Raw genomic sequence first — 24,650 nt, 5'->3', positions numbered from 1 at the left:
CGATGAATCTCAAAGGTGCTGACCATCAAACGTCAATGACAAGAGCCTTCCGAGATATCCGTGAATATGGCACCATCTCAGACGTCATTATGCTTTAGGTCTTGCTTCTACCTGATTGACTAGCTTTCTAATATGTAACAGAAACGATAGCAATGGCCGAGAGAATAACCGAGAATATTTATAACCAGCAGAGCCGCATCTTTCCACAACTAACAGGCACATATGCACACATCGCTATCGACAATCATGACTCCTTCACCAAGCGCCGATGTTCTCGGCTATGAAAAGTCAATCTTTGATGATGGTCTTCACTTTGCACGACCTGCATTCACATTCCAATCTTCTCGATGGGAATCACTAGCCAAAGAGACTCTTTCTGCTACATCTTGGGGCTACATCCACGGCAACGCTGGTAACGCGTCAACGTACCAGAACAACATCAATTCGTTTTCTCGCTGGTCGATCATTCCAAATAGACTTGTGCCAAGCAGGAAAGACGAGAACGGAAATGAGCAATTCGCTGATACCACAACAAAGGTGCTGGGGCAGACTCTTCCATTCCCAGTGGCCATTGCGCCAATCGGGGTTCAAAAGATCTTCAACCCTGAAGGAGAAGCTGCTACTGCTAGAGCTGCCACCTCGCTGGGGATTCCTTATACTCTGAGTACGGCCTCTAGTACCAGCATCGAGGACGTGGCAGCAGCGAACGGGAAGAACGCGCCGAGATGGTTTCAGCTTTACTGGCCTAGCCGGGAACACGACGACATTACAATATCCATGCTCAAGAGAGCCAAAGAATCTGGATACACAGCATTATTCGTCACGCTGGACACGTATGTTCTCGGGTGGCGTCCAAGCGATCTGGATAATGGCTACAACCCTTTCATTCACCCTGATCACATTGGCGTCGAGATTGGCTTGACCGATCCCGTTTTCAAAAAGCAGTTCAAGGAAGAGCACGGCTATGATATCACCGATGCACCCAGTGGAGTATACCAGGCGGCTCAGGGTGGATCGACTGGAGCTGGTCTGGGCGTAGCAGCTCGCGAATGGGCCAAGATTGTGTTCCCCGGACACTCGCATTCTTGGGAAGATATTGAGTTTCTGAAGAAGCACTGGGACGGGCCTATCGTGCTCAAAGGTATACAAAGTGTACAGGACGCTAAGAAGTGCGTCGAAGTTGGCGTCCAGGGCATTGTAGTCAGCAACCACGGCGGTAGACAGCAGGATGGTGGAGTAAGCAGTTTGGGTATGCTTCCAAGGATCGTCGATGCTGTTGGTGACAATATCGATGTCTTGTTTGACAGCGGTATCAGGTGTGGTGCAGACATCATGAAAGCCTTGGCTCTTGGAGCAAAGTGTGTTCTTGTTGGAAGGCCATATACTTATGGTTTAGCGCTGGGTGGAGAGGATGGTGTGAGGCATGTTTTGCGAGCCTTGTGTGGTGATTTGACTATGAACATGCACTTGGCAGGCTTGAGAAATATTAGCGAGGTGACGAGGGATATCTTAGTGAAGGAAGCTGACCTATTTTAGACGTGAGCATAATGATATAGTTTGTAGCATCTGTTAAGGAATATATTACTTATAGCAGTATTTAATTGATGTAATTCACTAGGTACATGTGATGAACCAAAGGCGATCTCAAAAAGGGTATCATTCCAGACTTTTATCTATTTCACCATAACTCATACATGACATCTGCAACCGTTTAACCCATGTGTTCCCGTCTTGTTTTATTCAAAGAGAAAGTGCAGGATCTTCTCAAACCAATTCCTAAGAAGTCATTAGTAATATGGACGGCAAAGTTACAATCCTATCATACTTTGGTGGCTGAGAAACAAAATTCTGTTCGTACTCCTCAATGGGAGCAAGATTATACTTGAGATCAATCTCGGTCGGCTTGTGAATCTTGGTCTTGTGTGCGATCTTCCAGCCTATATAAAGTACAGGGAACAGTCCGACGGAAGTGTATCTGTAATTGTTAGTTCCGACACACACCGCTACGCTAGGTGCTTGAAGTTGAGTACTTACGAGAAGAGAAAGTTGGGGACATTCCACATGCCCGGCAGAAACACGGTATATCCTCCAACAAATACCATAATGAAGGTCGCCACAAGACCGATGTACGCAGCATATGGCATGAACCAAGCTCGATAAGGAAGTACCGAACGATCAAAGTTCTGTACCTTCATGGCTCGGTAGAAGCAAAGATATGTAAAGCAAATGACACAAAAATTGATCAGCTGCGATGCAGTGACCAGAGAAACAAACCAACTCAAGACGACTGCGGAGCTGTTCGATAGTTGAAGGAAAGAAAGTAGTGCGACAACAAGAACAACAACGACACAGTAGATGGGAACACCAGTCTTGGTGCAAGTCTTGAGGAATCGTGGCGCTTTCCCCTCAAGGGCAAGACCATATAAAGATCTCGTAGCGCAGAAAACGTATGAGTTACCAGCTGAGAACGCCGAGACGAGAATCATGGCGTTGACAATATGAGGTAAAACTTTGATACCGAGGCGGTCCATGGCAATAACATATGGCGAAGCTGCAGCTCCGGCCTTTCCATCTCTGAAAGCAGCAATCATGTTTGGGTCGTCGTATGGCACAAGAATACCCACGCACAGCGTTCCAAGAACGAAGAAGCACGTCAAGCGATAAAATACCGTCTTGAACGCCCGTGGGAGGATCTTGCGGGGATTCTCTGCTTCTCCAGCAGCCATAGCAACGTAGTCAGGGCCCGAAATAGAGAATGCGGCTTGAATGAGACAGGACAAGAAGCCAACGAATTTACCCAAAGCTCCATCGTAGTACAACGTGTTGAAAGCACCAGGGCTTTTCCAGTACGTGAATCCAAATGCATCTCCTTGGGGATTGCCGCCAACCATGACGATAAACGTGAAGAAGATGAGTCCAACAATCAAGACGACCTTTCCAACAGAGGCCCAGAACTCTGTCTCGCCGAAGTACTGAATCGCCATAAGATTGATCAAGGCATATAAGACAATGATAACGGCGATAGTTGCGCCCACGGGAATTGCATCGGTCCAGAATTGGAGGATAAAGTGGCATGCTGTTACCTCAAACGGTACGAGGGCCGCTTCAAATATGAAGAAATTCCACCCAGAGGCAAACCCAAGGGCTTCGTCAACGTAAACGCCTGCGAACCGGACGAATGGAGATGAAATTGGAGTGTATGAAACCATTTCGGCAACAGCCATTGTAATTGTGAGGACGATGAGACACCAGAATGAGAAAGCGATGAAGAGACTTCCAGGACCTCCTTGCATCAAACCTTTACCGATTTGGACCTATGAGATACACCTGATTAGCCATGAAGCCATCCCCATACTGATTATATCACATGTAAATGGAGTGTTTTGTGTGAGGATGGGACATACAAAAAGAACAGTACCGATAGTACCTCCAATACCAATCAACTGGATATGACGGCCCTTGAGCCTCCGATGAGTCTCATCACCAAAGAGATTTCTCTGTGCGATGTCTTCATTTGTGGTGTTAGACGGAGCTGCTTTGGAGGAGTCCTTTTCCGTGTCATGGGAATAACCCGGAGGTGCATTCACATCAGAAATTGCCATGATCAAGGTTTCCGGATAAAATGAATGCAACCAGGGAAAACTCTCTATTCACAAAAAAGAGAAAAGAGAACACTACCCCAGGAGACACAGTATAGGGTTCACGGATAAAATACCGCATTTCACAAAGCCGAGGGCGCTCATATCCTCGGTCCCCTCTTGACAAAGACAAGCAATTTGCTGTGTAACTTTTGTGCTCCAGTTCCCCATACGGAGTGAGCCGATAAGGGGATTTCCCGTCAGCGAAAATATTTTCTATAATCTGTCTGATTGGATATGTTCCTTGAACCCTTGTTTTTGGTGGCGGGATTAAGTCTTAAAGTGATATAGCTTGCGGAGGAATAGCGGGTCGATGGTCGAGACCTCGATAGCATATTGGATATGGGAGAATTTTATTCAGTGGCAAGGGTGCGATTGGTAAACTTGGCATGCTTGGGATATTTTGGCAGGGTTATGGAAGAAGAAAAATCACTGGGTTGCGGTGTAAGGAAGGGCAAGTCTTGTCATGGATGAGCGGCCGATGATCCGAAGGATAAATTCGTGGGACCCATAAACGTCGATTTCGATACTGCACACAGGTTACTGTATCGAGGCTTTGAGAAACAGATTTTAGTACTTTTTTCTTCCTATTACAGAAGATTCGCTGGTTCAGCTCTCATGAAATATTTACAGTCAGACAGCATATCTTGTGTCTCATTGTTCTCGATGACTACGATAACAACCCTGACGTTCTGAGAACAGGTGACATTCTAACATTCACTTATAATCTTGCCTAAGTATTGCAAGTCGGCCTGCAGGGTACTCATTGGACTTGACCGCCTCAACTGGTTGAAAGACTAGGAAGATTTGGGCTCGTGTGAGCAGATTCCTGTTTAGAGACCTTTCATTACGTCGTGTCCATCGCAGCGGTTGGTTAATGCATTCTCCTTACTATTCTAAAGATAACCTTGAAGGCCCAAAGGATAGCTAGGCCTTGGCCTCAATGTCTCAAGTCCATATCGACGTCATGATCAATATTCATATCAGATGTAGGACAAACACTTAACACCTTACCATAAGCATGATGCAGCATAACTCTTTGCTATTTCCAGCCTCGTGTCTTAGACTAGTTATTTTCCACTAACTGACTTGGCTATGCCAACTCAGTCTTGGCTAGACGGCTCGGACAATTAATCCGGCAGACCTTACACGTGCCAAGTACTGCCGTGGCTGACGGCAGATCTCGGCGCCTATGCAGGAGTGATATATAATTTAGATATGACGAACAAGAAGTTTATTCATCTGAAACTGAGCATGACTATATAAGATTCATGTGGGATGTTTAACTTTAACCGAGCTGAACAAGGCAATCTCCGAATATGGTAAATACAAAACATGGAGTTCAACTCAAACTATGTACTAGATTCTTCGGATCATCGGATCGATGACCTATCAACTGTCACAATCGTGTCAATGTAGCATTGACCCCTGGTCATTAAACATACTTCCAAGCGTTTATGATGTTAGTCTCAGCTGTTCAGGGATTCAAAGTCGCTGCAGGGCCTCATGAGTGGACGTCGAGATAAGGTCGCATATGTCAGCGTTGGGGGCGAAGACCAAGTCAACGCGTTTATGTATGGTTGGGGTCAACTTGGAGTTCCATTCGCTTAGCGGAAGCTACCGGTTTAGACAATCGTAGCGCTCTCTCTGCTTGGCATTGTTTGTGAATATCTTCCTTGATATTGTGATCGATATGGTGCACAGCCAGATGGAGAGATCCCACCAAGTGTTAGCCGTGTGTCATCAAAATGATGCGGGCGTCCTGGGCATGACATTTAGATCTTCATTCGGACGTTTAAACGCTTAGGATGAGGCGTAATTGACTTCCTCGTTGCGAGATGAGATGTAGTTGAGTTTCTTCACTGTGGGATGAGGCGGAACCGAAATTGTGACTCGCGACAAACTGTGTAGTAGGTCAGATATCAAGAGAAGTTTCTTTTGGCTGACATAGTTCTAGACACGGACGTTCTCACAGCGTTGGTAAATAACCAAGATTTACTTGAAACAATGTAGCTGTAACGAGGAGCGCCGAGATTTCTTTCATCAATTTAAAATATACAATATTTTTGTTCCTTTTTTGTTCTATTGCGTTCTATGAGTCTGTGCTCTATCTCTCTTTTCAATGATTACTGACAGTCGCAATTTTAAAAATTATATTTGAAACATTCCCATCGCAAACTCTGCTACCTATGTCATAGAGTTTTTCATAGATCCAAAACAGGTAAATCTATCAAATCGCCCCCAGTGATACGAAGCCTATTATCCTGACCGATGAAAAGTAACTGTGGCGATTCCCTAATAAATCTTGAATATGTGCGGTGAAAACGGTCTGTGGTAGTAACAAGACACGGCTCAGACTTGAGCAAGCAAGGTGGCCTACAACGATAGGTTAATTCCTCCTTGGCGCGTTTTGTATATGCGCGGGCGCTTGTTGGATCAAAAACAGTAAGCTCAGAAGAATGTGACGGTAGAGCAAGATATGATGGTGTTTTGCATAACCAACAGCACAACCTTGCCAGGATTATATCTCGCAACAAAGAGGGGAAGGGGGCAATTTCTCTGTGACTATCCAAGCAATTCTATAGCAGTGGCCACAGTGGAACGTAGCACAAGAGCAAAAGGCAAGATTTCCGAGACGGTAAAGAAAAAAAGAGACATTCTCTCACCGGAGTATTCTCCGTTATCACACGCATGTGAGAATTGGTGGGTTACAGCGGGTGTGGCTACCGGCAGATCTTTTCCCTCCCACGAGGCCGCGATCTGATAAGGCTAAGGCTGCGGCATTGAGAGTCAGTGAACCCTTTATTTGCGTTTTAGTTGCGGAGGAGAATCAGTTGCAGAAGATCGTCGTGCCACAAGCTCCCTGAGCAACCCAATCATGACGGCCAAAAGTGCCATTACCGAGTCACGATGGCGGACGATAGGGAGTCGGATGATTAGAGAGATGGCCCATGAGGGTCTACAGTACAGCAGCATCGCAGATCATCTACGGTAAAAGAAACTGCCTCTAACCGTGTGTTTCTTTGCAACGTGCCCATGCGCAAATACTCGTTTAGGTCTTTTAAGCCGCCGATCACCCCCAAGACCAATGCAGACGTCTCACACGTCATCTGCGGCGTGGCTTGAGGGGGTTCAAGCATTGGCTGAAGCTAACCCCAACACTAACAACACTACCCTTGTCCGGTAGAAACTTGGCACGAGATCCAGAGGTCATTCACAACTCATTCTCCCCCGGTCTCTTTCTTTCTTCTTTTTCTTACCTACCCCCATTCGAGAACAATATTTGCCCTCTGCTATTGACTGAGACCAAGGTGAAGAAAAGTTACTTATATGCCGTGATATCGTCTTTCTTCCCTCGCTCTCCTGTGCTTGTGAGAACAATATTCATTTACATCTTGACTTCTTCCTCTTCTCACTTCGTGCTTGCTTGGCTTGGCGTACGTAACCAATCTCGCGTACCTCTTCCTTCGATCCTCTCTTGGTACCACAACCATGAGATTGTTCAAATCCCCCCTCTTCGGAGTCGCTTCAGCCCTGTGGCTAAGCCTCTGCACATCAGTCCAGGCCCAGAATCCTTCCGCCTCGGGCTCTTTATCCCTCAACACCAATCAGCCCTCATGGACCTTTGACTACTCAACCCAAAATGCCAACGACCAAAACTGGGTCGGTCTGTACTACAGCGCTGGCGGAGGTCCCGTCGAGCAGAAGAAGGGCTCTTCCAACTCCATAAAGTGGAAGTGGGCGCCAAAATCCCAAGGCTCCGTCCAGATCGACAGCGAAAGCCTCGAGCCTGGTAACTACACGGCTTTCTTCCTCGCTAACAACGGTTACACGTGGCTAGCGGAGCCGCTGCAAGTCATCAAGGGCCGTGAGTTTGGTGGAGATGTGAGCTTTATCGTGGCTGATGTCTCGCTTCCTAATGCCCGTGTCGGTGATAAGTACTCTCACAGCATTCATGGTCTTGTTCGCGGTGGTAGCAGTGATATGACCTTTTCAAGCGAGGGCTCCAATGCCGACTGGATCAAGGTTAGCTCTGACGGTATCATCTCTGGAACACCCACTTCAAGCTCCAGTGAAGCCGTTGTCACCGTCCGTGCCACAGGTACCGACTCCGCCTCATCCGCTGTCTTCACCATCAATGTCGCCTCTTCTGGCAAAGCTCTTTTGAGCCAGCTCAAGGTCCTCTCCCTCAACATGTGGAACGGCGGTACCGGTGTCACAAACTACCACGACAAGCAGATCAAGTTCCTCGCTTCTTGCGGTGCCGACGTCGTTGGTATCCAGGAGGATCAGCAGGGTCGCCACGTCCCTCGTCTTGCTGATGCTCTTGGTTGGTACCACTGGTCTAGCGGTGGTGATGTCGGTATTCTCAGCAAGTACCCCATCACCGCGGATTACGGTGTCATCAGCGGACCTGCCCGCTCTGGTGGTGTTAAGATTGCTCTTGATGGCACCAACAAGGAGATCAACTTTTTTGTCGCCCACTTGGGTTACACTCCCTATGGTCCTTACGACACATGCTTTGACCACTACCCTGTTGACAAGATCATCGAGCGTGAGGCTCAGTCTGGTCGCACTCCTCAGATGAAAGCTACCCTTGCTGGTATGAAGAGTCAGCTTGACAATGCCGACGAAATCCCCACCTTCCTCGTCGGTGACTTCAACGCTCCCTCTCACCTTGACTACACCGAAGGTCTCAAGGACAAGAACTGCGGCTACTCTGACATCAAGTGGCCCACATCTGTTCTCCCCGAGGAAGCTGGTCTCATTGATTCTTTCCGTGTCGCCCACCCCGATCCCGTCAAGGAGCAGGGCATCACTTGGTCTCCCATTTACATCTGGAACGGTGGCCGTCGCCGACCTGAGCCTCTTGACCGTATTGACTTTGTTCTGCACAAGGGCAAGGGTCTCAAGGTGACTGACTCTCAGACTGTCGTCGTTGGCGAGCCCAAGCCTCAGCCTAACCACAAAGAGAATGAGTGGTTCTCTGACCACCGGGCTGTCTTGACGACGTATGAAATCTAAGAGTTGATTCAACGTCTATCTTCGAAACGACCTCAACGACGTTAGCGAATAAGTAAAAAATAATTAAAATAAATATATAAATAAATATTCTTCAACAAACTTATGTTACATACCTGAAAGCTTATTTCTTGTTGCTTTGACCATCCTGATGAAACGAAGGAGCGGCCTGATGGATTGTGCCAAGTGCCAAGGTGTTTTGACATGGATAGAGATGTCACATTTAACATTCCCCGTGAATTTTCAAGTAGATTGCTTCTGTTCCACATTTAAAAAGGTAATCATGTCTCGTCAATTTTATTTCGTTATTTTTTAATTCCAACTATCCTAAAGAATGGAAGTCCCGACGAACCTCAAACTGTGGCAATACCATCTTCGTCGGCCAAAGCATTTCGCAACCAAAAGAAAACCGCAATATTGCAATCGTCGTCATTATCTTACAAGGCGTAAACACGGGCATCTAAGTTTGTCTAAGTTGATTTCGCCCGGTCCTCCACGCGTTTCATGTCTCATTGACTTTTCTTTTTCTTGAAACGGGTTTGACGTTTAAGCGAAAGCGCCAACGACGGACATACCAAAGGCTAATTCAACAGTTAGTGAATGTACAGAAACAGGAAATGTAGAGGATGCTTACCGCCAAGGAAGATCCAGCACAGAGCAAAGATCTGGTCCTTCTTCTTCATGAGATGTTGAGCCTCCTCGGAAAGGAAATCCTCAGCCAACAGGTTGATAAGGGCAGCGTAGATGAGAAGACCGGAAGAGCTATGTCGGATTAGCGATTGTTTGAAGAAAATCATGTTCAAAAACTTACATAGAGTTGAAGACACCAACCATGATCAAACCCATCTCACTCTCGGGATCATAAGAGTTTCGGCTGGCAATTCCAATAGCTTGTCCGATAGGAGCTGTGCAGCCGAAAGCAAAGACGAGCAGCCAAGGTCGGACACTGCCCTTGGGATAAGGAACAGCAGCGATACGAGATCCGAGACCGAGACCCTCAAACATTTGATGGAACATGATGGCAATGAGGAAAACGAGGAGACCGTCAGTGGTCATGGCGATGGTCATACCGACAAAGACGGAGTGGAAGAGGATACCACCTTCGAGAAGGGTGATGTTCATAGACATGCGCTTGAAAGTCTCTTGGTCAATCGAGTTGTTCTCCTCATCAAAGTAAGACTCGCTGACTTCGGCGTGGGGCTTGGAGTCGATGGCAGCTTGAGAGTACTGGGACTCCTTGATCATCTCAATCATCTCGGAGCGCTGTCGGACGTACTGCTCGTAAAAGACGACGAACCAGGCGGGCATGGTAGAGTTGCTGTCGTCTTTGGAATAGGCGTGGGGGCGCTGTTCCTTCTCGTACATCTCCCGAGCCATGGCCTTTTCGTATGTGACTTCATCGTCGGAGTAGTCGCTGTTGAAGGAGTCGTTGCGGGCGTGACCATGGTTCTCATCCTGAGGGAAAGGTCGCTGAGGTCGCTGAGGGCGAGGAGGAGGAGGGGCGGTGATTGTTGTACCTGTGGGACCACCGTGAGAGTGTCCACCAGTCTTGGCGTTGAGGTAGAGTTCGACCATAAAGAGCAGGAACATGGAGGTCATCATGATGACACCAGGCATAGCGGGATAGATATCGGTAAAGAGTTCGGGGAGGCAGGGATTAGTGAGGGATCCGAAGGCTGTGGGAAGCAACTAGAGACGTGTTAGTGTGAGTTATATGGCGATGTCAGGTATAGACTTACATGAACGAATGCGGTAGCAACCAAAACACCAGTACCGAAATGCTTGCAAGCGAAAAAGACCTTGGGAGGCATCTTGAGCCACTTGATTCTCTTGGCGGCGACAGGGAAGCCAGCGCCCAGACAAGAAACAGACAAAACAGCGACTATCCCACATTGTTAGCTTCTAAAGAACTGGGTCGAGACGAAATCCGGGGTAATTAGTCAACGTACAAAGACCACCGATGTGCATGCCAAGGGGATACTCCTCCCCAGGGCCGTCCGATCCACAAACAGGTCGTGCTGAATCCATATTGAACGATAGAAACTAAAGAAATAGTCGAAATAGAACGTTCGAGTATCGTAAGGATCGTCGTTAAAGCAGTTGAAAGAGAAAAAACAATCAAATTATTTTTTCAAGAGATAAAAAAGAACAGGGAAACCAGTTTCCTGTCTTGACCGTCTATATTCGAAAAGAATTAATGGGATTTCTGAGTAAACAGGAACCCAAATAGGAAATCTTGAATAAACGAAGATTCCTAAAGAAAGGAAAACGGAAATGAACAGAAAAGATTCACTCCAATTAACACAAACAAGAAATAGACAGTACAAAGGAAACAACCAGGTACCAGCCTAGATGCGAAGAGAAAGCGTATAGGGAGAGAGTGTGAGAATAGAGAAAAGGGAAAGAAAAGCCTCCACTCCAGAACGCACAGTCGTCTATAAGTATTCTTGGCGATTGGTAGTGTTGAAGGCGTATTTGGCGTTATATTAAACTATTTTAAGGTTGTGAGGCAAAACGTGATGCAAAACAGACCACGTCTTGTGTCAGGCTTCCCGCGACAGGGCCTCTCAAACCGATGTGACTGTGGTGTTTCAACGCTCTCTTTTCGCAAGTGACTAAACCAACGGATGCAGAATAGTCGATAGTTGCCGGTTCTAGGCCTGTCAACCCTGGTCCTTATCTCGGAAAAATAATCGAAATTGTCTGATCCTATTGGCCGCTTGCAAGTCTCGACATGGCTACAAGATCTGCGGGTTTCGTGTTTTAAGCTTGAATAATAAGGAAAAGATCTCTCTACAGCCAGACAAGGGGCCTTGTATATATCCACCTTTTGCGTTTTGTCATTAATGCTCAATGCGCGGATGGCAAGCGATCCGGAAGACCCTTTTTTCTGTTGACGTCTCAGTAGTTGGTGATCTTGGTCTTTTTGTCTCTGGGGAATCCCTTTTGAGTATGTATCATACCCAAGATGCATACCGGCAGTTACATTCTCATCCCTGGCTACAACGTGAATCCTCAATTTTCACTCGCGATGCGCATGGATTTGCCATGTTCCCGCATGCATCTTGCCTTCGAAGCAGGCCCTATTCCACCGAGAAACAAAAGCTCCATCTCGCGTAAAGGCGCCCCAAACGGCATCTGTGCCCCTGCGACTCATGTCACTGCAGTGATATTCCCTATTACAACCCTTTTCAGAACCATTCACGGCAGTCTTAACCGTCTATTTGTCTTGGCTTCTCGATATTGTTTTGTCTTATCGTGCCTCACATATCGATTTTACGAGATCTGATACTACCAAAGGTCTTGGCTTGACCGTCCGGAAATCCGCTTATGAAATCATGGCTGCTCTTGGCGAATAAACAATTATTGTTCGGATGAACTGTGATTTTCGCTGTGTTATAGAGATACTGGCCCCCTGGATACTAACCTGTGGTGTTTAGAACGCGCCAAGACGCGATCCAACCTGGAGTCAACCTGGAGTAAATGTCACTTTGCCAAGCGTCTCCAGTGCCAAATTTAGAGCCTAGTTCTAGTTGGGCTTTTTCCAGCGAGGACTTTTGTATTCGTCTTGGTCGCGGAATTAATCCTTCAACTCCACAGCTGCTGCTCCATCTTGTCACTGGAACAAGTAAACATTCTCGAGTTTTACATCATTCCTCGGCTATCGGCTCAAGATCAGCTGAGTCTCTGTCTCACTTCAAACATTCTCCACGTCGCTACAATTGCGACTTTGGACCGCGACATTGCTGTAACGCACATTGTCAGCATTAAACTCGACCCACAGAAAGCATTACGCAAGACAAATTGGTTACCCTGTGGCTTTGATGTTTTGCTGCCGTCTTAACCGTCCTACTGCCACCTTGTCTTGTAGACATCCAGTCACCCTAGGAGATTTATCGATAGAAGCTTAATACTTTAGTGGTGCTGCACACGACCAAGCATGTTACATCCGAGCTCCGAGATGAGTCCCTCTGGTAGGAGAACTCTGTCAACCGGCCAGTTAGCCTTCGACTAGTCTAGGTACAGTAGTAATTACTATAGCCTATCAAATGATAAGCACAGAAATACCATACCCTATAATTATTAAAGCTGCATCTCTGTGAGATATTAGGCAAGGCTATGGGGTCGATTGTTCTCTCAAATGATGGATCTAGCATTGTGTTGCGCAGTGATCACAGTAAACTCAATTGCCAATGGCCTGTAGATTGTTCTGCAGAATAATACTAGGTTAACGCTCAAACATAAGTGGTTTTCTCGCAATTAAAAATATCAGTGCCTTTGGCGACAGACTGTCTTTTCTCTTCTCGCCAACATATACCCATCCGCGGCGAGCCCGTTCTCAGCTATCAACTTGCTCCATTTCCTTGCTTGTCACCTTTATCTTCTTAATCTATACGTACCGGTTCAGCTGTCAACGTGGCTGTTGATAGTTTACACCATTTCCTATTTGAAGTCTACATGTCTTAGAACCCCGCTCGGATCTTCCCAATGCCCATCCACGACCAAGGAATTGCGGTAGATCTGTCAGCTGAAAAAAAGAGGTCAAAGCACAGTCAGAGTTGATGTCATCCTGCCGCTGAGAACGTGCCATGCTATTGATTGCATTTTGACATATCTATTGGGCTGAATGAGATACGAATGTCTCAATGATTCATTACTTGAATACGTCACTGACCTGAACCGTGTTTATAAAGGTGTCTTGATCCTGTCCCTCTATATCTCTGTAATTTAAATCACAAATTCAGTCGTTCAAATCCACCAACCTCACTCAAATCACTCAATCAAAAGGCACCCAGTATGAGCCAATACACCACAATTATGGACGGTGTGTTGGTGACCGATAACGGGGTACATGACAGCCTTCCCAGTTTTTGCCGCCCAGCGTGACTGACAGTAAATACAGATCCCACCCCCAGCGAACTGGGTGAACACTTACGAGGACATGGGTGGAGACATGCTTTGGGGTCAAGCTGGTCAAATGGAAGATGAGGTTCGTGGGCGTGGCATTGAGGGAGATATCAGACCGCACTATGGTATGGCACCATACACTGGAGAGGCACTCTACCTCTTCGAGGTCGGCAGCAGCCAGTTCTACCTCTTTAATGCTATTGATGGGTCTATGTTGATGATTAAGGATCAGACGGATCTGAAGAGCATCGTGGATATCCTTGATGATGATAACAAAGGGTTGCCTGCGCTGGATATTGAGGAAATTTAGCCTCGCACTTGATGCTTACAGCCTCAGCTCTAAGAATACAAACAAGATCTAGTACGCTTGAATTTCATTCTCAGGTTTTCTGATATAATTCCGTATTCGATTATCAACATATTTTTTCACAGCACGCGGCAAAAAGGGAAACCTTGTTGGAACTAGATTGATACATGCATATGCAATTATGATCCCATTTACTTGCCTCGTGTCTAGAATGTCTTAGAAATTCATTTATAGTATCATACATCGCTAAGAACAATTTCTAAAAATGTCCTATTGCTATCATCCTTCTGCACCGGCGCCAAGATTCTGTTTCTAGATAGTTTCGCTTGGCAGAAACACACCTTTCGACAGGTTGCCAAGTCACCCTCTTCTCTCTTCATCCTGTGTCCTCCGCATCAAACGCACAACATAGCCGCTCAGACAACTTAAACAAACACCAGATCGTAAATCCCTACCATATTACGCGCCTTGGCGACTTGGCGCTATATCCGCCTCACCAAAGGCCGTGGCACACCCTGTCACACTTGACACTTAACCTTCACTATTATTAGATGGAAGACGTCGAATTGGCTTTCGGCTGTCTGATAGAGGCGCATTCAATATTTCTCTGTTTTCCGCTTACTAACTCAAGTTGAGATTCATTTTGATTTTGAGTTTTTGAATGGGTGTACTGTCTCGGGAGATGAACAGCCGTTCATAGATCTGTTACCGCTAGCCAAGGCTGATACCCTTGACTCGCAATCGTGACAGAATGGCTCAGATGCCGTTTTTGTCACAGTCTCCATGACACATTCATTCTTATCTTGCATACAAAAACATAAGTTCTTTATACACCTGAGAGGTGGTACTCCGTCGTTACCCACTTTCTGTTTACAGAATCTCGAGAGCTCAGACTGCAGCTGGGGGCGTAGCCAAAGAGGGGACACAAGGAACAGACCAGGTAGAGGGTCACATTAATGAATAATTCGCCCCCTAGATTGATAATAAAAATGTCCATCCAATCGCAAAGGACTTTTTAACTATTTCAATGCTCGAATTGTGGAATATTGGCAGGGGTGAGTGGCTTGCTGACGATATATCATATCATTCGCTTGCACGTACACTGAAACGCCAGTTGCTTCAAAGTGAGTCGGAAGATTCAGCTCGCCTCCTTATCGATCTTTTCCCAACGCCGTCCTCAATCTTACACTTTACTTACCTGCGCAAAGTGGCTCAAACATATGCGGATCTTATCTTCTATCTCCATACTTTGCAGAGTTATCCAGATGCAGCTGTGGAACGAGTTTTCACTCTTCTATCGACATGAAACTCAAATCTATTTTCAACAATTATGTCTCGACATGGAACTCATTACTTGGTAACGGATCAGACAGAGCCCAGCGTATCCCATTCTCAACAACTTTATCCCAACGCCCTGAAGCAGACAGCTTCTCTTCATAAGATCGGAATCCATGAGGTAGTCCAATGAACAGGTTGACGTCGGTCGGAACCCTATGTCTTGTCAGCCACTTCACTATCATCAAGTACAAGCTACTTGCCCAACTTCCGTCAACATCTTGGCATACAACAGTCCTTCATCTCTCAAGGGATCCAAGCCAGCTATCCCGATCACAGTAGGTGGCATGCCTTTAACCTGTTCAGGTGTCGCATTGCCAGGATTGATCTTGAAATCAGCAACACTTGCACTCTCTATCTTGAGAAGACTAGTGTACCATCGGAGTTCGGCAAGTGAGAACATTGGTGCCAACTCATTTTGCTTGTAGGATGATACCGACGGGTCTTTCATCTTCTTTAGCTGCGGTTCGTAGCAGTCGACATGTGCCAAGCAGGGTATCATGAGAACTTGGCCGGCGATAGGCGGTAGAGGATCTGATGTGCGGTTGAGATGTCTTTGGAGAGTGAGTGACGCAGCAACCCAGGCACCTGCTGATACTCCACCAAGAAGGACTCGCCGAGGATCGCACTTGAGCTTGTCCATGTTATCGTGCGCCCACTCAAAAGCATCCTCTGCATCGTTCCATTGTGTGGGGTATATAAACTCTGGTATATGTCTGTAGTCGACGTTGAGGACTGTGACCTTAGAGCCAATGGCTATTCGAGCACATATCGCATCCTCAGCGTCAAGTGTGCCATACATGAAGCCGCCTCCTTGCAGATGGATATATAGCGGGAGTATTTCTTCTTTGGTGACATTGATCGGCCTATAGCTTCGCAGTTGGATACTGCTACCATCTCGAGAAGTAACCGAGTAGTTCTTTGCCTCAACTTGAGGTGCTAGTTTTATCATGGACTGCCTCACAATGGCCTCTCGTTCCTCGTTAGCAAGTTTTACCATGTCAGCTGTAGGCATTTCGGGTCCGGTTGTCGGTGCAAGGGTCTGTTCCAAGTCGAGCCATTCTTCACAACTTCCCCCATAGCTCGAGAAGTCGCACATTTTACGAGAAATATAGAGAGAAGACGGAGTCAAATATGTCAGCGTGTTGAGTCCTGGGCCGAGGGTATTCGTCAATGACCCACTCGACTATCCAAGTCCAAGTGGGGGTCCCAAAGACCTATCAACTTCGCAGTGCTGTAAGTGCAAGTCAGTTGACGAGCCAATGGGCTTTCTTGTAGCTCCCATTACATTTGCTATTCTAGAGCATATGTAAATCTCAAGTTCATCAATCTTCTTCAAACCACAACCCACGAATACACCCTAAACTGCACCCCCGTCACTTCGCTACTGCAGATGCTTTTGTGACCTTCTCTTGTTAACCTCGCCGGCCTGCCACAACAGGTTGGAGAACCAAGAGCTGTAATCTCCATCAGCGTCTGGGCAAGCTAACTGACATGAAGAGTCGGATTTCGATATTTCGTCGGAAATGCTAGAAGAAGAAGTGGGCTGTTAAGCAGATATTGCTTTTCTATAGTGCGAGAATAAGGTTGCTTTTGTACTTTAATTTCTATGACTCTTGCTTGACGCAGGGAAGCGAAAGGTAAAATTCTCAGTTGTACACCACCAAATATCTCAAGTTCATAGAATATCCTCAATAAAACGCAATATGCTACCTAGCTATTAGCTGATACTACTACTTCAGAACAGACAAAGGAAGATTAGCTATTGGTATATTTCATTTTATCTATTGTACAGAGCCCCAGTGCGTCATAGGTAAATAAATTCTCAATTGATGCATTACAGTATTGCTTCGCAACAGCAAGCAGGCAGATATAATAAAAGTACAACAAATTGGCAAAACAATAAAGATGTCAGAAGATATATGGCAGTTATATAACAATTATATTTTAACTATCTACTTTTTGGTTTTAGTTTTTAGTTTTTAGTGGTGCTGTTTTGTACTGTTGTACTTTCTGCTCTTTCTTTAGGTGCTGTCTTTTTTTTCTTTCTGGTGCTGTTTGTTTCTTATATTTTCTGCTTTGTTAAGTTATTCTGCTTTTTTTCCTAATTTTTTTTTTCTTTAGTGCTATTTATTTCTAGTATTCTCTGCTCTTTTAAGTTTTTCTGCCTTTTTTTTTTCTTTCTTTTTTTCTCTGTTTTTTTCTGTTTTTTTCTTAGTGCTATTTATTTCTGCTGTTTTCCGCTCTTTCAATATTAGTCACTTTTTTTTCTTGGTGCTGTTTATTTCTGGTATTTTCCGCTCTTTCAATGTTGTTCTTGGGTTGGAGTGGGGAGGAGGGGGGAGAGGAGGGAGTTGAAACCTCAACACTTGTTGAGTTGAGTTCACTTACCTGCAGAGCTCAGGATGTCGCCCTATGCGCCATTCCATCACTGCCCTACGTTGGGGGATGGTGACTTAACTTTGTATTTAATGGTTACCCTTCTGTTTTTTGGAACCTGAGGCGTGAAGGATGTGTTGAAGTTTATTGGGTGTTGAGTTTGGTTGCCTGTGAGGCTGGTGGTCATATGGGAGGATTGCTGCAAGAAAAAGGTACCTTCCTTATCTCGATTGTCGATAGTACTATCATGCCGCCGTTATGGTTCATTTGAGCTGTTCTGGACTACTTGTCGTTCAACTTGGGAGTTCCCATCAGATATCAAGGAGGGGTTGATCACTCTCAGGAGCCTGTCCTTTTCTCTTCCGTCTAGTTACCAGTGTCATCTTTTACATACATTTAGGTAATCAGGGGCATATTATTATAATCTGACATATTTATATATACCTATCTAGGTACTGATGTTCTGTCTGTTCGAGAGTTGTCAACGGGGCAATATGTAGAATCTTCTCCTCGCATTCTTTCCCTGTCTAACCCAGGTCTTCATTTGCAACCTCATACTTCAACAAATCGCCATCAGAAATACGCCTCATAGCTTCCAACATATATCAATCTCGTCTTTTGCCTCAGGTATTTTTCATTATGTCGCTCGCTCCAATGATCATGGTAGAACATAGATATTGACTCAACAACAGCCAACGACCTCAAGCACAAATTGTGGAGGGATACAATGTCGTCAGGCAGGTTAGACTGCAACTGGGGTATATGACTTGTGCTTCAGGCTAAATATTACCAGAGTTTTGATACACAAGACAAGCGGCAGTCGCTTAGGAATGGGGTTAACACAACAAAGATCAGTACCAGAGGACTGATGTCCAGTACCTGGCACCTCAACCTGGGAAACGAAGCAGCGCAACTGGCTCACTCTGCGACTCCTGAGTCCCAGAAAACTAAGCCAGAAGCAATCCAGCCTGCTGGTACCCATTCCTATGGTCCTCCTCTTGACCCGTTTACCCCAACCAGCCAGCAACCTTGTATTGCCAACGCCGTTCATAAGACCTAGTCAGATAGTGCGTCCCCTATCACTAACCCATTTTCTCCAGGTAAATATCTCGCTCAGGAAATCAAGACTGCGTTTGTAGGGCGAACGGGTCAGGAGAAGTCCAGGAAGGCTAATCTGAAGCAGAGCTTGGCAGCTCTTGATCAGTCGCAACAGGGCATACCACGAGCCAGCAACGTCCCCAACAGAAGAATTAGCCACCAGAAAAATAAGGGACGAAATTATAAGGACAATTATTGCTACTTAGGCTAGACTTGTTGGGCTAATTACTTTTGTATCTTAAAACCTAAAGGCTGGCGTATATAATGGAGGACCTTATTGGGCTGCAATCAGTTCAAAGACACATCATTTTATCGAGCATATATGAATCAGAATACAACGAAATGTTTGATGTGTTATTCTTCCATCGTTGTGCTTTGGTTCCGGGGGCTAGGTTGTGATCTGGTGGTCGAGAGATGGGTGTTTGCCGGATGAGTCACTCCGGACACTCTGCTTCAACAAACGACAAAGAAGAACCGCTTCCTGTCGAAACGGCGACGATATTTTTGTCTCCTTTCACATAAATACGTTCAACATCAAAATGACAACACCATTCGTACTAGAGACAACAACCCTCAATGCTGTCCGATCACTTCCGACAGACGTCTACCTCGTGCACGCGACCAACTGTATCGCCGAGTGGGGCGCTGGCATAGCAGCTGAACTCGCACGCGTCTTCCCTGCTGCATTTGCAGAGTACAAGGCATTCTGCCACGCCGACGCGTCTTCTCGATGGCCATCCCCAAAGCTCGCAGGGCAGTGCTACATCATTCCACCACAGGCTTCAGACGTGGCTCGCGGGGCGCCCAAAATACACATTGTGTGCTTGTTTACCAGCTATGGGTACGGCAGAGCGAACACGAGGACTGGAAAGCCGGGAAGGGACGCAGCTGGAAAGATATTGGCGCAGACGAGGATGGCTTTGAAGGAGATGCGGACGCAGCTTGATGTGGAGGCGGGAAAGGCAGAAAATGGGCCCGTCACGATTTATTCGCCCATGTTCAATTCGGGCGCGTTTCGTGTACCGTGGGAGAAGACATCCAAAGTCATTGAGGACGAGTTTGGCGACTTTGAAGGGCGTTGGCTTGTGATGGCACCACCTCCTTCTTAATTGTGAGTAATGAAGCTGCAGGTTAGTCAACCGTCGACTCAGGTCGTGATTGGGCAGTTTGACAGGCGACAGGAAAACTGGCCTTTGACATTAGTACTAAAATAAGGGCGAGGAATATAATTTAATAACCAATAAGTTGACTTGCTATTGGCGTCTCTTATGTTTTCATGAGCGTGCTTTTTTGACATTACGAGCCTCTAACCACCAAAGTACGCCGTGGGGTTTCTTCCTGCTTCGCTCACTGTAAACCTCCAGCAACACAGACTGACAGAATCGGTCAATCGACCTATTACTCCCACCAACCAAGTTCTCTGCCATTTTTCCATTCACAAACTGTTATTCGGTCCACGCATCTCCTTCTGCATCTTTTTCTTTTCTTCTCTGCCAGCGTCTTCCTTTCACCTTACACCAATCACATGCCTACCCCACCCTTCCCATCCCGCGATACCAGTCTCCACCCTCATCTTTTGTCAATATAGTTTGTCTTTTAAGGTCTCCACAGCATCCAAAATGACATTTAGCGACCGTGGTGTAGTGGTTAGCATTAACGCCTTCCATTCAAATGGTAGCGTTAGAGAGGGGTTCGATTCCCCTCGGTCGCATTTTTGCGAATTCGAGGATAATATTTTTTTATCTGTTCTTCCAATCGTTGTCTTGTTCTTTGGCTTGTTGTATCATCGGCGCGCGTTGTTGAGGGATCCGTCGCATCAAGGTAGTACCGTCTGACATCGGTGGATCTTTCTTCCGCCGCGCCTTCCCGCCAAAGCACAGGCTACAGCTACCGCATCATCACCGCTAGAGGTCTCCACAATCCATCTTTACACCATCAGCTAAACACACAAACCATCATACTTCCAGCCATTCTTACTACTCGTCACGACAGCATTTCAATTGCTGTGAATACACACTCTTCATCATGACGTCGACAGACCCCAAGACCACCGATGACAAGCCTGTCGAGCAAAAGCCAGAGCAAAAGCCCGCCGCCCTCGGCGAGGACGACGAGTTTGAGGACTTCCCTGTCGATGGTATGCCCGCATCTATCCACGCCCCCTAGAGATATCTAACGTGAATCAGACTGGCCCGAGGATCAGACCGAGGCTGCTAAGGGTAGCGGCGAGACCAAACATCTCTGGGAAGAGAGCTGGGACGACGACGATACAAGCGATGACTTCTCACAACAGCTCAGGCACGTCAATCCGAGGCTTCTCCCGCACAATAGCTAACAATTATAAAGGGAGGAACTGAAGAAGGTCGAGGCAAAACGCCGATAGAATCACGACGACGTACATACCGCGACAAGCCGGGCAACTCCCGTGCTTTCATTCCCATCAACATCTGATAACCCAACGACGGGACACCTCGAGAAGTGTCAAAGGGGCGAGGACAATATGGCGGCTTAGGAATATCCATCATTGACGGAAGAAGGTAAAGATGCTGCGACTGTATCTGTACGCCAGTGCCGTAGATGCATGATGGCAAGATGTGGACTGGTCAGACAAGCCCGACCCCGGGTGGGGGAAAGCAGCAAGACAGGGCAACAACTCATATATCAGTCAAAAACGAATAATTATGACGACCTCGATAATGCGGGAGCCTCAACAGCTGGTGAATATGTGACTGCCGTTGGCCAGGGTTCTGGCGAGCCACCCAGAGGTCCAGGAAACCTCGACTGCTATTGTGACTGCATTTGGGGATCGCCAATGTGCAGATGCAGCAACTGCTACTGCGGCGTGAGATGCAGGTGTACGAAGAGGTTTATTCGAAGATCACGAGGGCCCTTGAAACCTCCGGCCCATGGATGTTCGAGCACGAGAAAAATAGTCAAAACAAATCCGCGCTTTAGTGATCGTTCGCTGTGTTACATGAGGTCTCGTCGCACGGCATCTGGGGCGATGTCGTTAAGACGACTTCGAGAGATCACTCGGCTTTTGCAGTCTGCAACAACGGCACTCGGTGAGACCGCTGATGAGCTTCAAACACGTGTAATGGCACTCGAGGAGGCCGCTCATGAGCTTCAAACACGTATAAGGGCCTTGAGTCTTGAACGTTTGCCAGACACGGGTTATGCGATTGATGGGCGTGGCCCAGACATCAACTGGGCAGAGAGGCAAGGTGAGCATTTAGCTGACACAACTGAAGATCGGAGCACCCTAAATGTTTCCGATGCCACTGACCCGGTTACGTCTTCGCCCTGGCTGCATTATATGCGTCCGAGGCGCCCGATGGCATTAGCCCCCCTTCCCTTTCCGCTGTCACCAAATTATCCTGATTACACGCCCTCTTTCCCGCGTCCCATAGACGAGCATTTTCGCTCATTAACTATAAGGACTCCCAGTTCCGATTCGGACGACACGGGCGACAGAACTGTTTCCGAAGACTGGGTAGCAGAACGAGCAGAACTCGAGCAAGCAGAACGCGAGCGGTTTCAGATGGCTTATGACAATGAAGTACTTGAGAGCAACGATAAGGACGCTAGCACAAGAGAAGAGAGCGACTCGGATGTCGCCATGGAAGAAGCAAACGACTTGGACGGCAACAAAGAAGAGAACGACACGGAGTAGCATTATGGTGTAACTGACATTATGGCACGACACAAATGTATAAGGCATAAGCGAAACATAACTTGAGAACTGTTATTCGGTAGTTTAGTAATCAACAAAGCGCGCATAGCAAAAGCACCTGGACGTCTGTGATGTTTTTTGATGGCTTTACGTCTCTATTGGTATTTGGTATTCAATTACTTTCTTCTGGTTCGCTACAGACTAGCCTTGCCCGCCCAACCTTTTTCCATTTTCATTCCCCGTCATCAACAGGTTCATATAATTCGTGTTCCAAAAAAATTGGACATTATTTACTTACTGGACAGAGCAGTAACACCGGGAAGCTCCTTGCCCTCGAGGAGCTCCAAGCTGGCACCACCGCCGGTAGAGACGTGGCTAATCTTGTCCTCAACACCGTACTTCTTGGCAACGGTGGCAGTGTCACCACCACCGATGATGACGATCTTGCCGTCCTTCTGGACAGCGTCAACGACGGCGTCGAGAGTGGCCTTGGTGCCGCTGGCGAACTTCTCGAACTCAAAGACACCGGCGGGACCGTTCCAGAGGATGGTCTTGGCATCGGCAATGGCCTCCTTGTAGAGCTTGACGGACTCCTCACCGCAGTCAAGTCCCTGCCAGCCGTCGGGGATACCGTCCTTGTCAGTGGCGTAGCCAGTGTTGGCATCCTTGTCGAACTTGTCGGCGGTGATGTAGTCGACGGGGAGGACGAGCTTGACGCCCTTCTGCTTGGCCTTCTCAACGAGGTTACCGACGGTCTTGGAGCCGGCCTCGTCGAAGAGGGAGTTTCCGATGGAGACGTTCTCAAGGGTCTTCTTGAAGGTGAAGGCCATGCCACCGCAGATGATGAGGGTGTTGACCTTGTCAAGGAGGTTGTCGATGAGCTGGATCTTGTCGGAGACCTTGGCACCACCGAGAATAGCAAGGAAGGGGCGCTGGGGGTTCTCGAGGGCCTTGGCGAAGTACTCGAGCTCCTTCTTGACGAGGAAACCGGAGGCCTTTTGGGGGAGATCGACACCGACCATGGAAGAGTGAGCACGGTGAGCAGTGCCGAAAGCGTCGTCTATTGTTGTTAGCATTACACTGCAGTGATGATGGAGGGAGATTGGGATACTCACTGATGTAGACGTCACCAAGAGCGGTCAGACCCTTGCGGAAAGCCTCAACCTGAGCCTTGTCGGCCTTGGTCTTGTTGCCCTCCTTGTCTTTGGAGGAGCCCTCCTCCTCAATGTGGAATCGGAGGTTCTCGAGGAGAATGACAGAGCCATCCTCAGCCTTGTTGACGATCTCCTCGACCTCGGGGCCGACACAGTCGGGGGCAAAGGTGACCTTCTTGCTGAGAAGCTTCTCGAGCTCGGCGACGACGGGCTTGAGGGAGTACTTCTCGTTGGGGGAGCCGTTGGGGCGTCCGAGGTGGGACATGAGGATGACAGACTTGGCGCCATTCTCGAGGGCGTATTTGATGGTGGGGAGAGCACCGACAATTCGCTGGTTGTTGGTGATGTTCTTGTCGGCGTCGAGAGGGACGTTGAAGTCGACCTAGGAGGGGTTTTGTTAGCTGTGAAGATTTGGAGATGGCGGGGTATTGCGTTGTTGAGGGTTTAATGAGAGGAGGGCGCGATTGAAGACAAGTGATTGTAATGATTGCAGCTGCAATCGAGTCTTGATGATATAGCTCGAGGGTCGTTTCATGGGAACGCCTCAATTGACGCTCATAACATCTGACGATGAAAGTGCGGGGAGCTCAATCAAGCTCAACAATCATGATCGCGGGGTCAATCAGCAACTTTTGTTTGCTGCGTGTACTTACTCGGATGAGGACCTTCTTGCCCTTGACGTCAACGTCGGCGATGGAAAGCTTGTTGGACAGCGACATGATTGCGATGGTTTGTAGGGAGTAAAATAATTGAGGATGAAGGGTTGATGAGGGAAGAAGAAAAAGAGAGTTGATTGCTGGGGAGGGGAACGTCTGGCTGTAAATAGTGCTAGAGGTGCTGTCGCTGCTACTGGTACAGGCGCTGATACTGTGGCAGAGTCTCAGCAGGTGGGGGTCAATCTCAACGCGATGACGCTGGCGGGGCTTTCGCGGCTGCACTCGCAGGTGGTGGAATGATGGAAACCCCTGGACAAGACACTCGAGCCGCGAATCTGGCGTGAGATGTCTTGTTATCAGTGCTCTTTTGCTTTTAATTCCCATGACAATTCTCTGCCTTTTCCATGCCATGACACGACACGATCGGTGCCGTCTCGGTCTACCTACCTAGTAGTTTCTACAGTGAACGAAGAAAAAGTC

At 47.3% G+C, this 24,650-nt stretch overlaps 10 protein-coding genes and 1 non-coding gene across 11 annotated transcripts; 7 read left to right on the top strand and 4 right to left on the bottom strand.

Moving 5' to 3' along the window:
• Positions 1-246: 246 nt before the first annotated feature.
• FGSG_03984 (uncharacterized protein) lies at positions 247-1,595 on the top strand (the record flags this gene model as incomplete). Its single annotated transcript, XM_011323373.1, has 1 exon — positions 247-1,595. The coding sequence occupies one exon, from the start codon at positions 247-249 to the stop codon at positions 1,534-1,536; it is 1,290 nt and encodes a 429-aa protein (XP_011321675.1). The 3' UTR covers positions 1,537-1,595.
• Positions 1,596-1,736: 141 nt separating this feature from the next.
• Positions 1,737-3,602, bottom strand: FGSG_03985 (uncharacterized protein; the record flags this gene model as incomplete). Its single annotated transcript, XM_011323372.1, has 4 exons — positions 1,737-1,776; positions 1,826-1,975; positions 2,035-3,314; positions 3,405-3,602. 4 exons carry the CDS (start codon positions 3,600-3,602, stop codon positions 1,737-1,739), a joined length of 1,668 nt encoding a protein of 555 aa, XP_011321674.1.
• A 3,528-nt stretch (positions 3,603-7,130) lies between these two features.
• Positions 7,131-8,728, top strand: FGSG_03986 (uncharacterized protein; the record flags this gene model as incomplete). Its single annotated transcript, XM_011323371.1, has 1 exon — positions 7,131-8,728. The coding sequence occupies one exon, from the start codon at positions 7,131-7,133 to the stop codon at positions 8,661-8,663; it is 1,533 nt and encodes a 510-aa protein (XP_011321673.1). The 3' UTR covers positions 8,664-8,728.
• A 285-nt stretch (positions 8,729-9,013) lies between these two features.
• FGSG_03987 (uncharacterized protein) lies at positions 9,014-10,688 on the bottom strand (the record flags this gene model as incomplete). The annotated part of the gene is made up of 6 exons (XM_011323370.1): positions 9,014-9,096; positions 9,236-9,241; positions 9,295-9,422; positions 9,472-10,349; positions 10,400-10,542; positions 10,610-10,688. The coding sequence occupies 6 exons, from the start codon at positions 10,686-10,688 to the stop codon at positions 9,014-9,016; spliced, it is 1,317 nt and encodes a 438-aa protein (XP_011321672.1).
• Positions 10,689-11,628: 940 nt separating this feature from the next.
• On the top strand, positions 11,629-11,949 carry FGSG_12334 (uncharacterized protein; the record flags this gene model as incomplete). The annotated part of the gene is made up of 1 exon (XM_011323369.1): positions 11,629-11,949. The coding sequence occupies one exon, from the start codon at positions 11,629-11,631 to the stop codon at positions 11,947-11,949; it is 321 nt and encodes a 106-aa protein (XP_011321671.1).
• Positions 11,950-13,412: 1,463 nt separating this feature from the next.
• On the top strand, positions 13,413-13,887 carry FGSG_03988 (uncharacterized protein). Its single transcript, XM_011323368.1, has 2 exons — positions 13,413-13,508; positions 13,564-13,887. The coding sequence occupies exons 1-2, from the start codon at positions 13,458-13,460 to the stop codon at positions 13,876-13,878; spliced, it is 366 nt and encodes a 121-aa protein (XP_011321670.1). The 5' UTR covers positions 13,413-13,457; the 3' UTR covers positions 13,879-13,887.
• A 1,316-nt stretch (positions 13,888-15,203) lies between these two features.
• On the bottom strand, positions 15,204-16,309 carry FGSG_03989 (uncharacterized protein; the record flags this gene model as incomplete). Its single annotated transcript, XM_011323367.1, has 2 exons — positions 15,204-15,366; positions 15,441-16,309. 2 exons carry the CDS (start codon positions 16,307-16,309, stop codon positions 15,204-15,206), a joined length of 1,032 nt encoding a protein of 343 aa, XP_011321669.1.
• A 2,913-nt stretch (positions 16,310-19,222) lies between these two features.
• Positions 19,223-19,859, top strand: FGSG_03990 (uncharacterized protein). Its single transcript, XM_011323366.1, has one exon. It carries the CDS (start codon positions 19,227-19,229, stop codon positions 19,794-19,796), a length of 570 nt encoding a protein of 189 aa, XP_011321668.1. The 5' UTR covers positions 19,223-19,226; the 3' UTR covers positions 19,797-19,859.
• Positions 19,860-20,316: 457 nt separating this feature from the next.
• FGSG_20574 lies at positions 20,317-20,398 on the top strand. Its single transcript has one exon. It is a non-coding gene; the product is annotated as a tRNA-Gly (tRNA).
• A 203-nt stretch (positions 20,399-20,601) lies between these two features.
• On the top strand, positions 20,602-21,384 carry FGSG_03991 (uncharacterized protein). The gene is made up of 3 exons (XM_011323365.1): positions 20,602-20,824; positions 20,874-20,985; positions 21,034-21,384. The coding sequence occupies exons 1-3, from the start codon at positions 20,713-20,715 to the stop codon at positions 21,068-21,070; spliced, it is 261 nt and encodes an 86-aa protein (XP_011321667.1). The 5' UTR covers positions 20,602-20,712; the 3' UTR covers positions 21,071-21,384.
• A 1,099-nt stretch (positions 21,385-22,483) lies between these two features.
• Positions 22,484-24,308, bottom strand: FGSG_03992 (phosphoglycerate kinase). The gene is made up of 3 exons (XM_011323364.1): positions 24,168-24,308; positions 23,476-23,896; positions 22,484-23,420 (listed from the first exon to the last, which is right to left on the bottom strand). The coding sequence occupies exons 1-3, from the start codon at positions 24,231-24,233 to the stop codon at positions 22,651-22,653; spliced, it is 1,257 nt and encodes a 418-aa protein (XP_011321666.1). The 5' UTR covers positions 24,234-24,308; the 3' UTR covers positions 22,484-22,650.
• Between the last annotated feature and the right edge of the window lie 342 nt (positions 24,309-24,650).

Source organism: Fusarium graminearum, chromosome 2 (genome assembly GCF_000240135.3).
Source record: "Fusarium graminearum PH-1 chromosome 2, whole genome shotgun sequence".
Classification (NCBI taxonomy): domain Eukaryota; kingdom Fungi; phylum Ascomycota; class Sordariomycetes; order Hypocreales; family Nectriaceae; genus Fusarium; species Fusarium graminearum.
The sequence above is the reverse complement of the archived record's forward strand: the minus strand, read 5'-3'. Positions and strand labels throughout refer to the sequence as shown.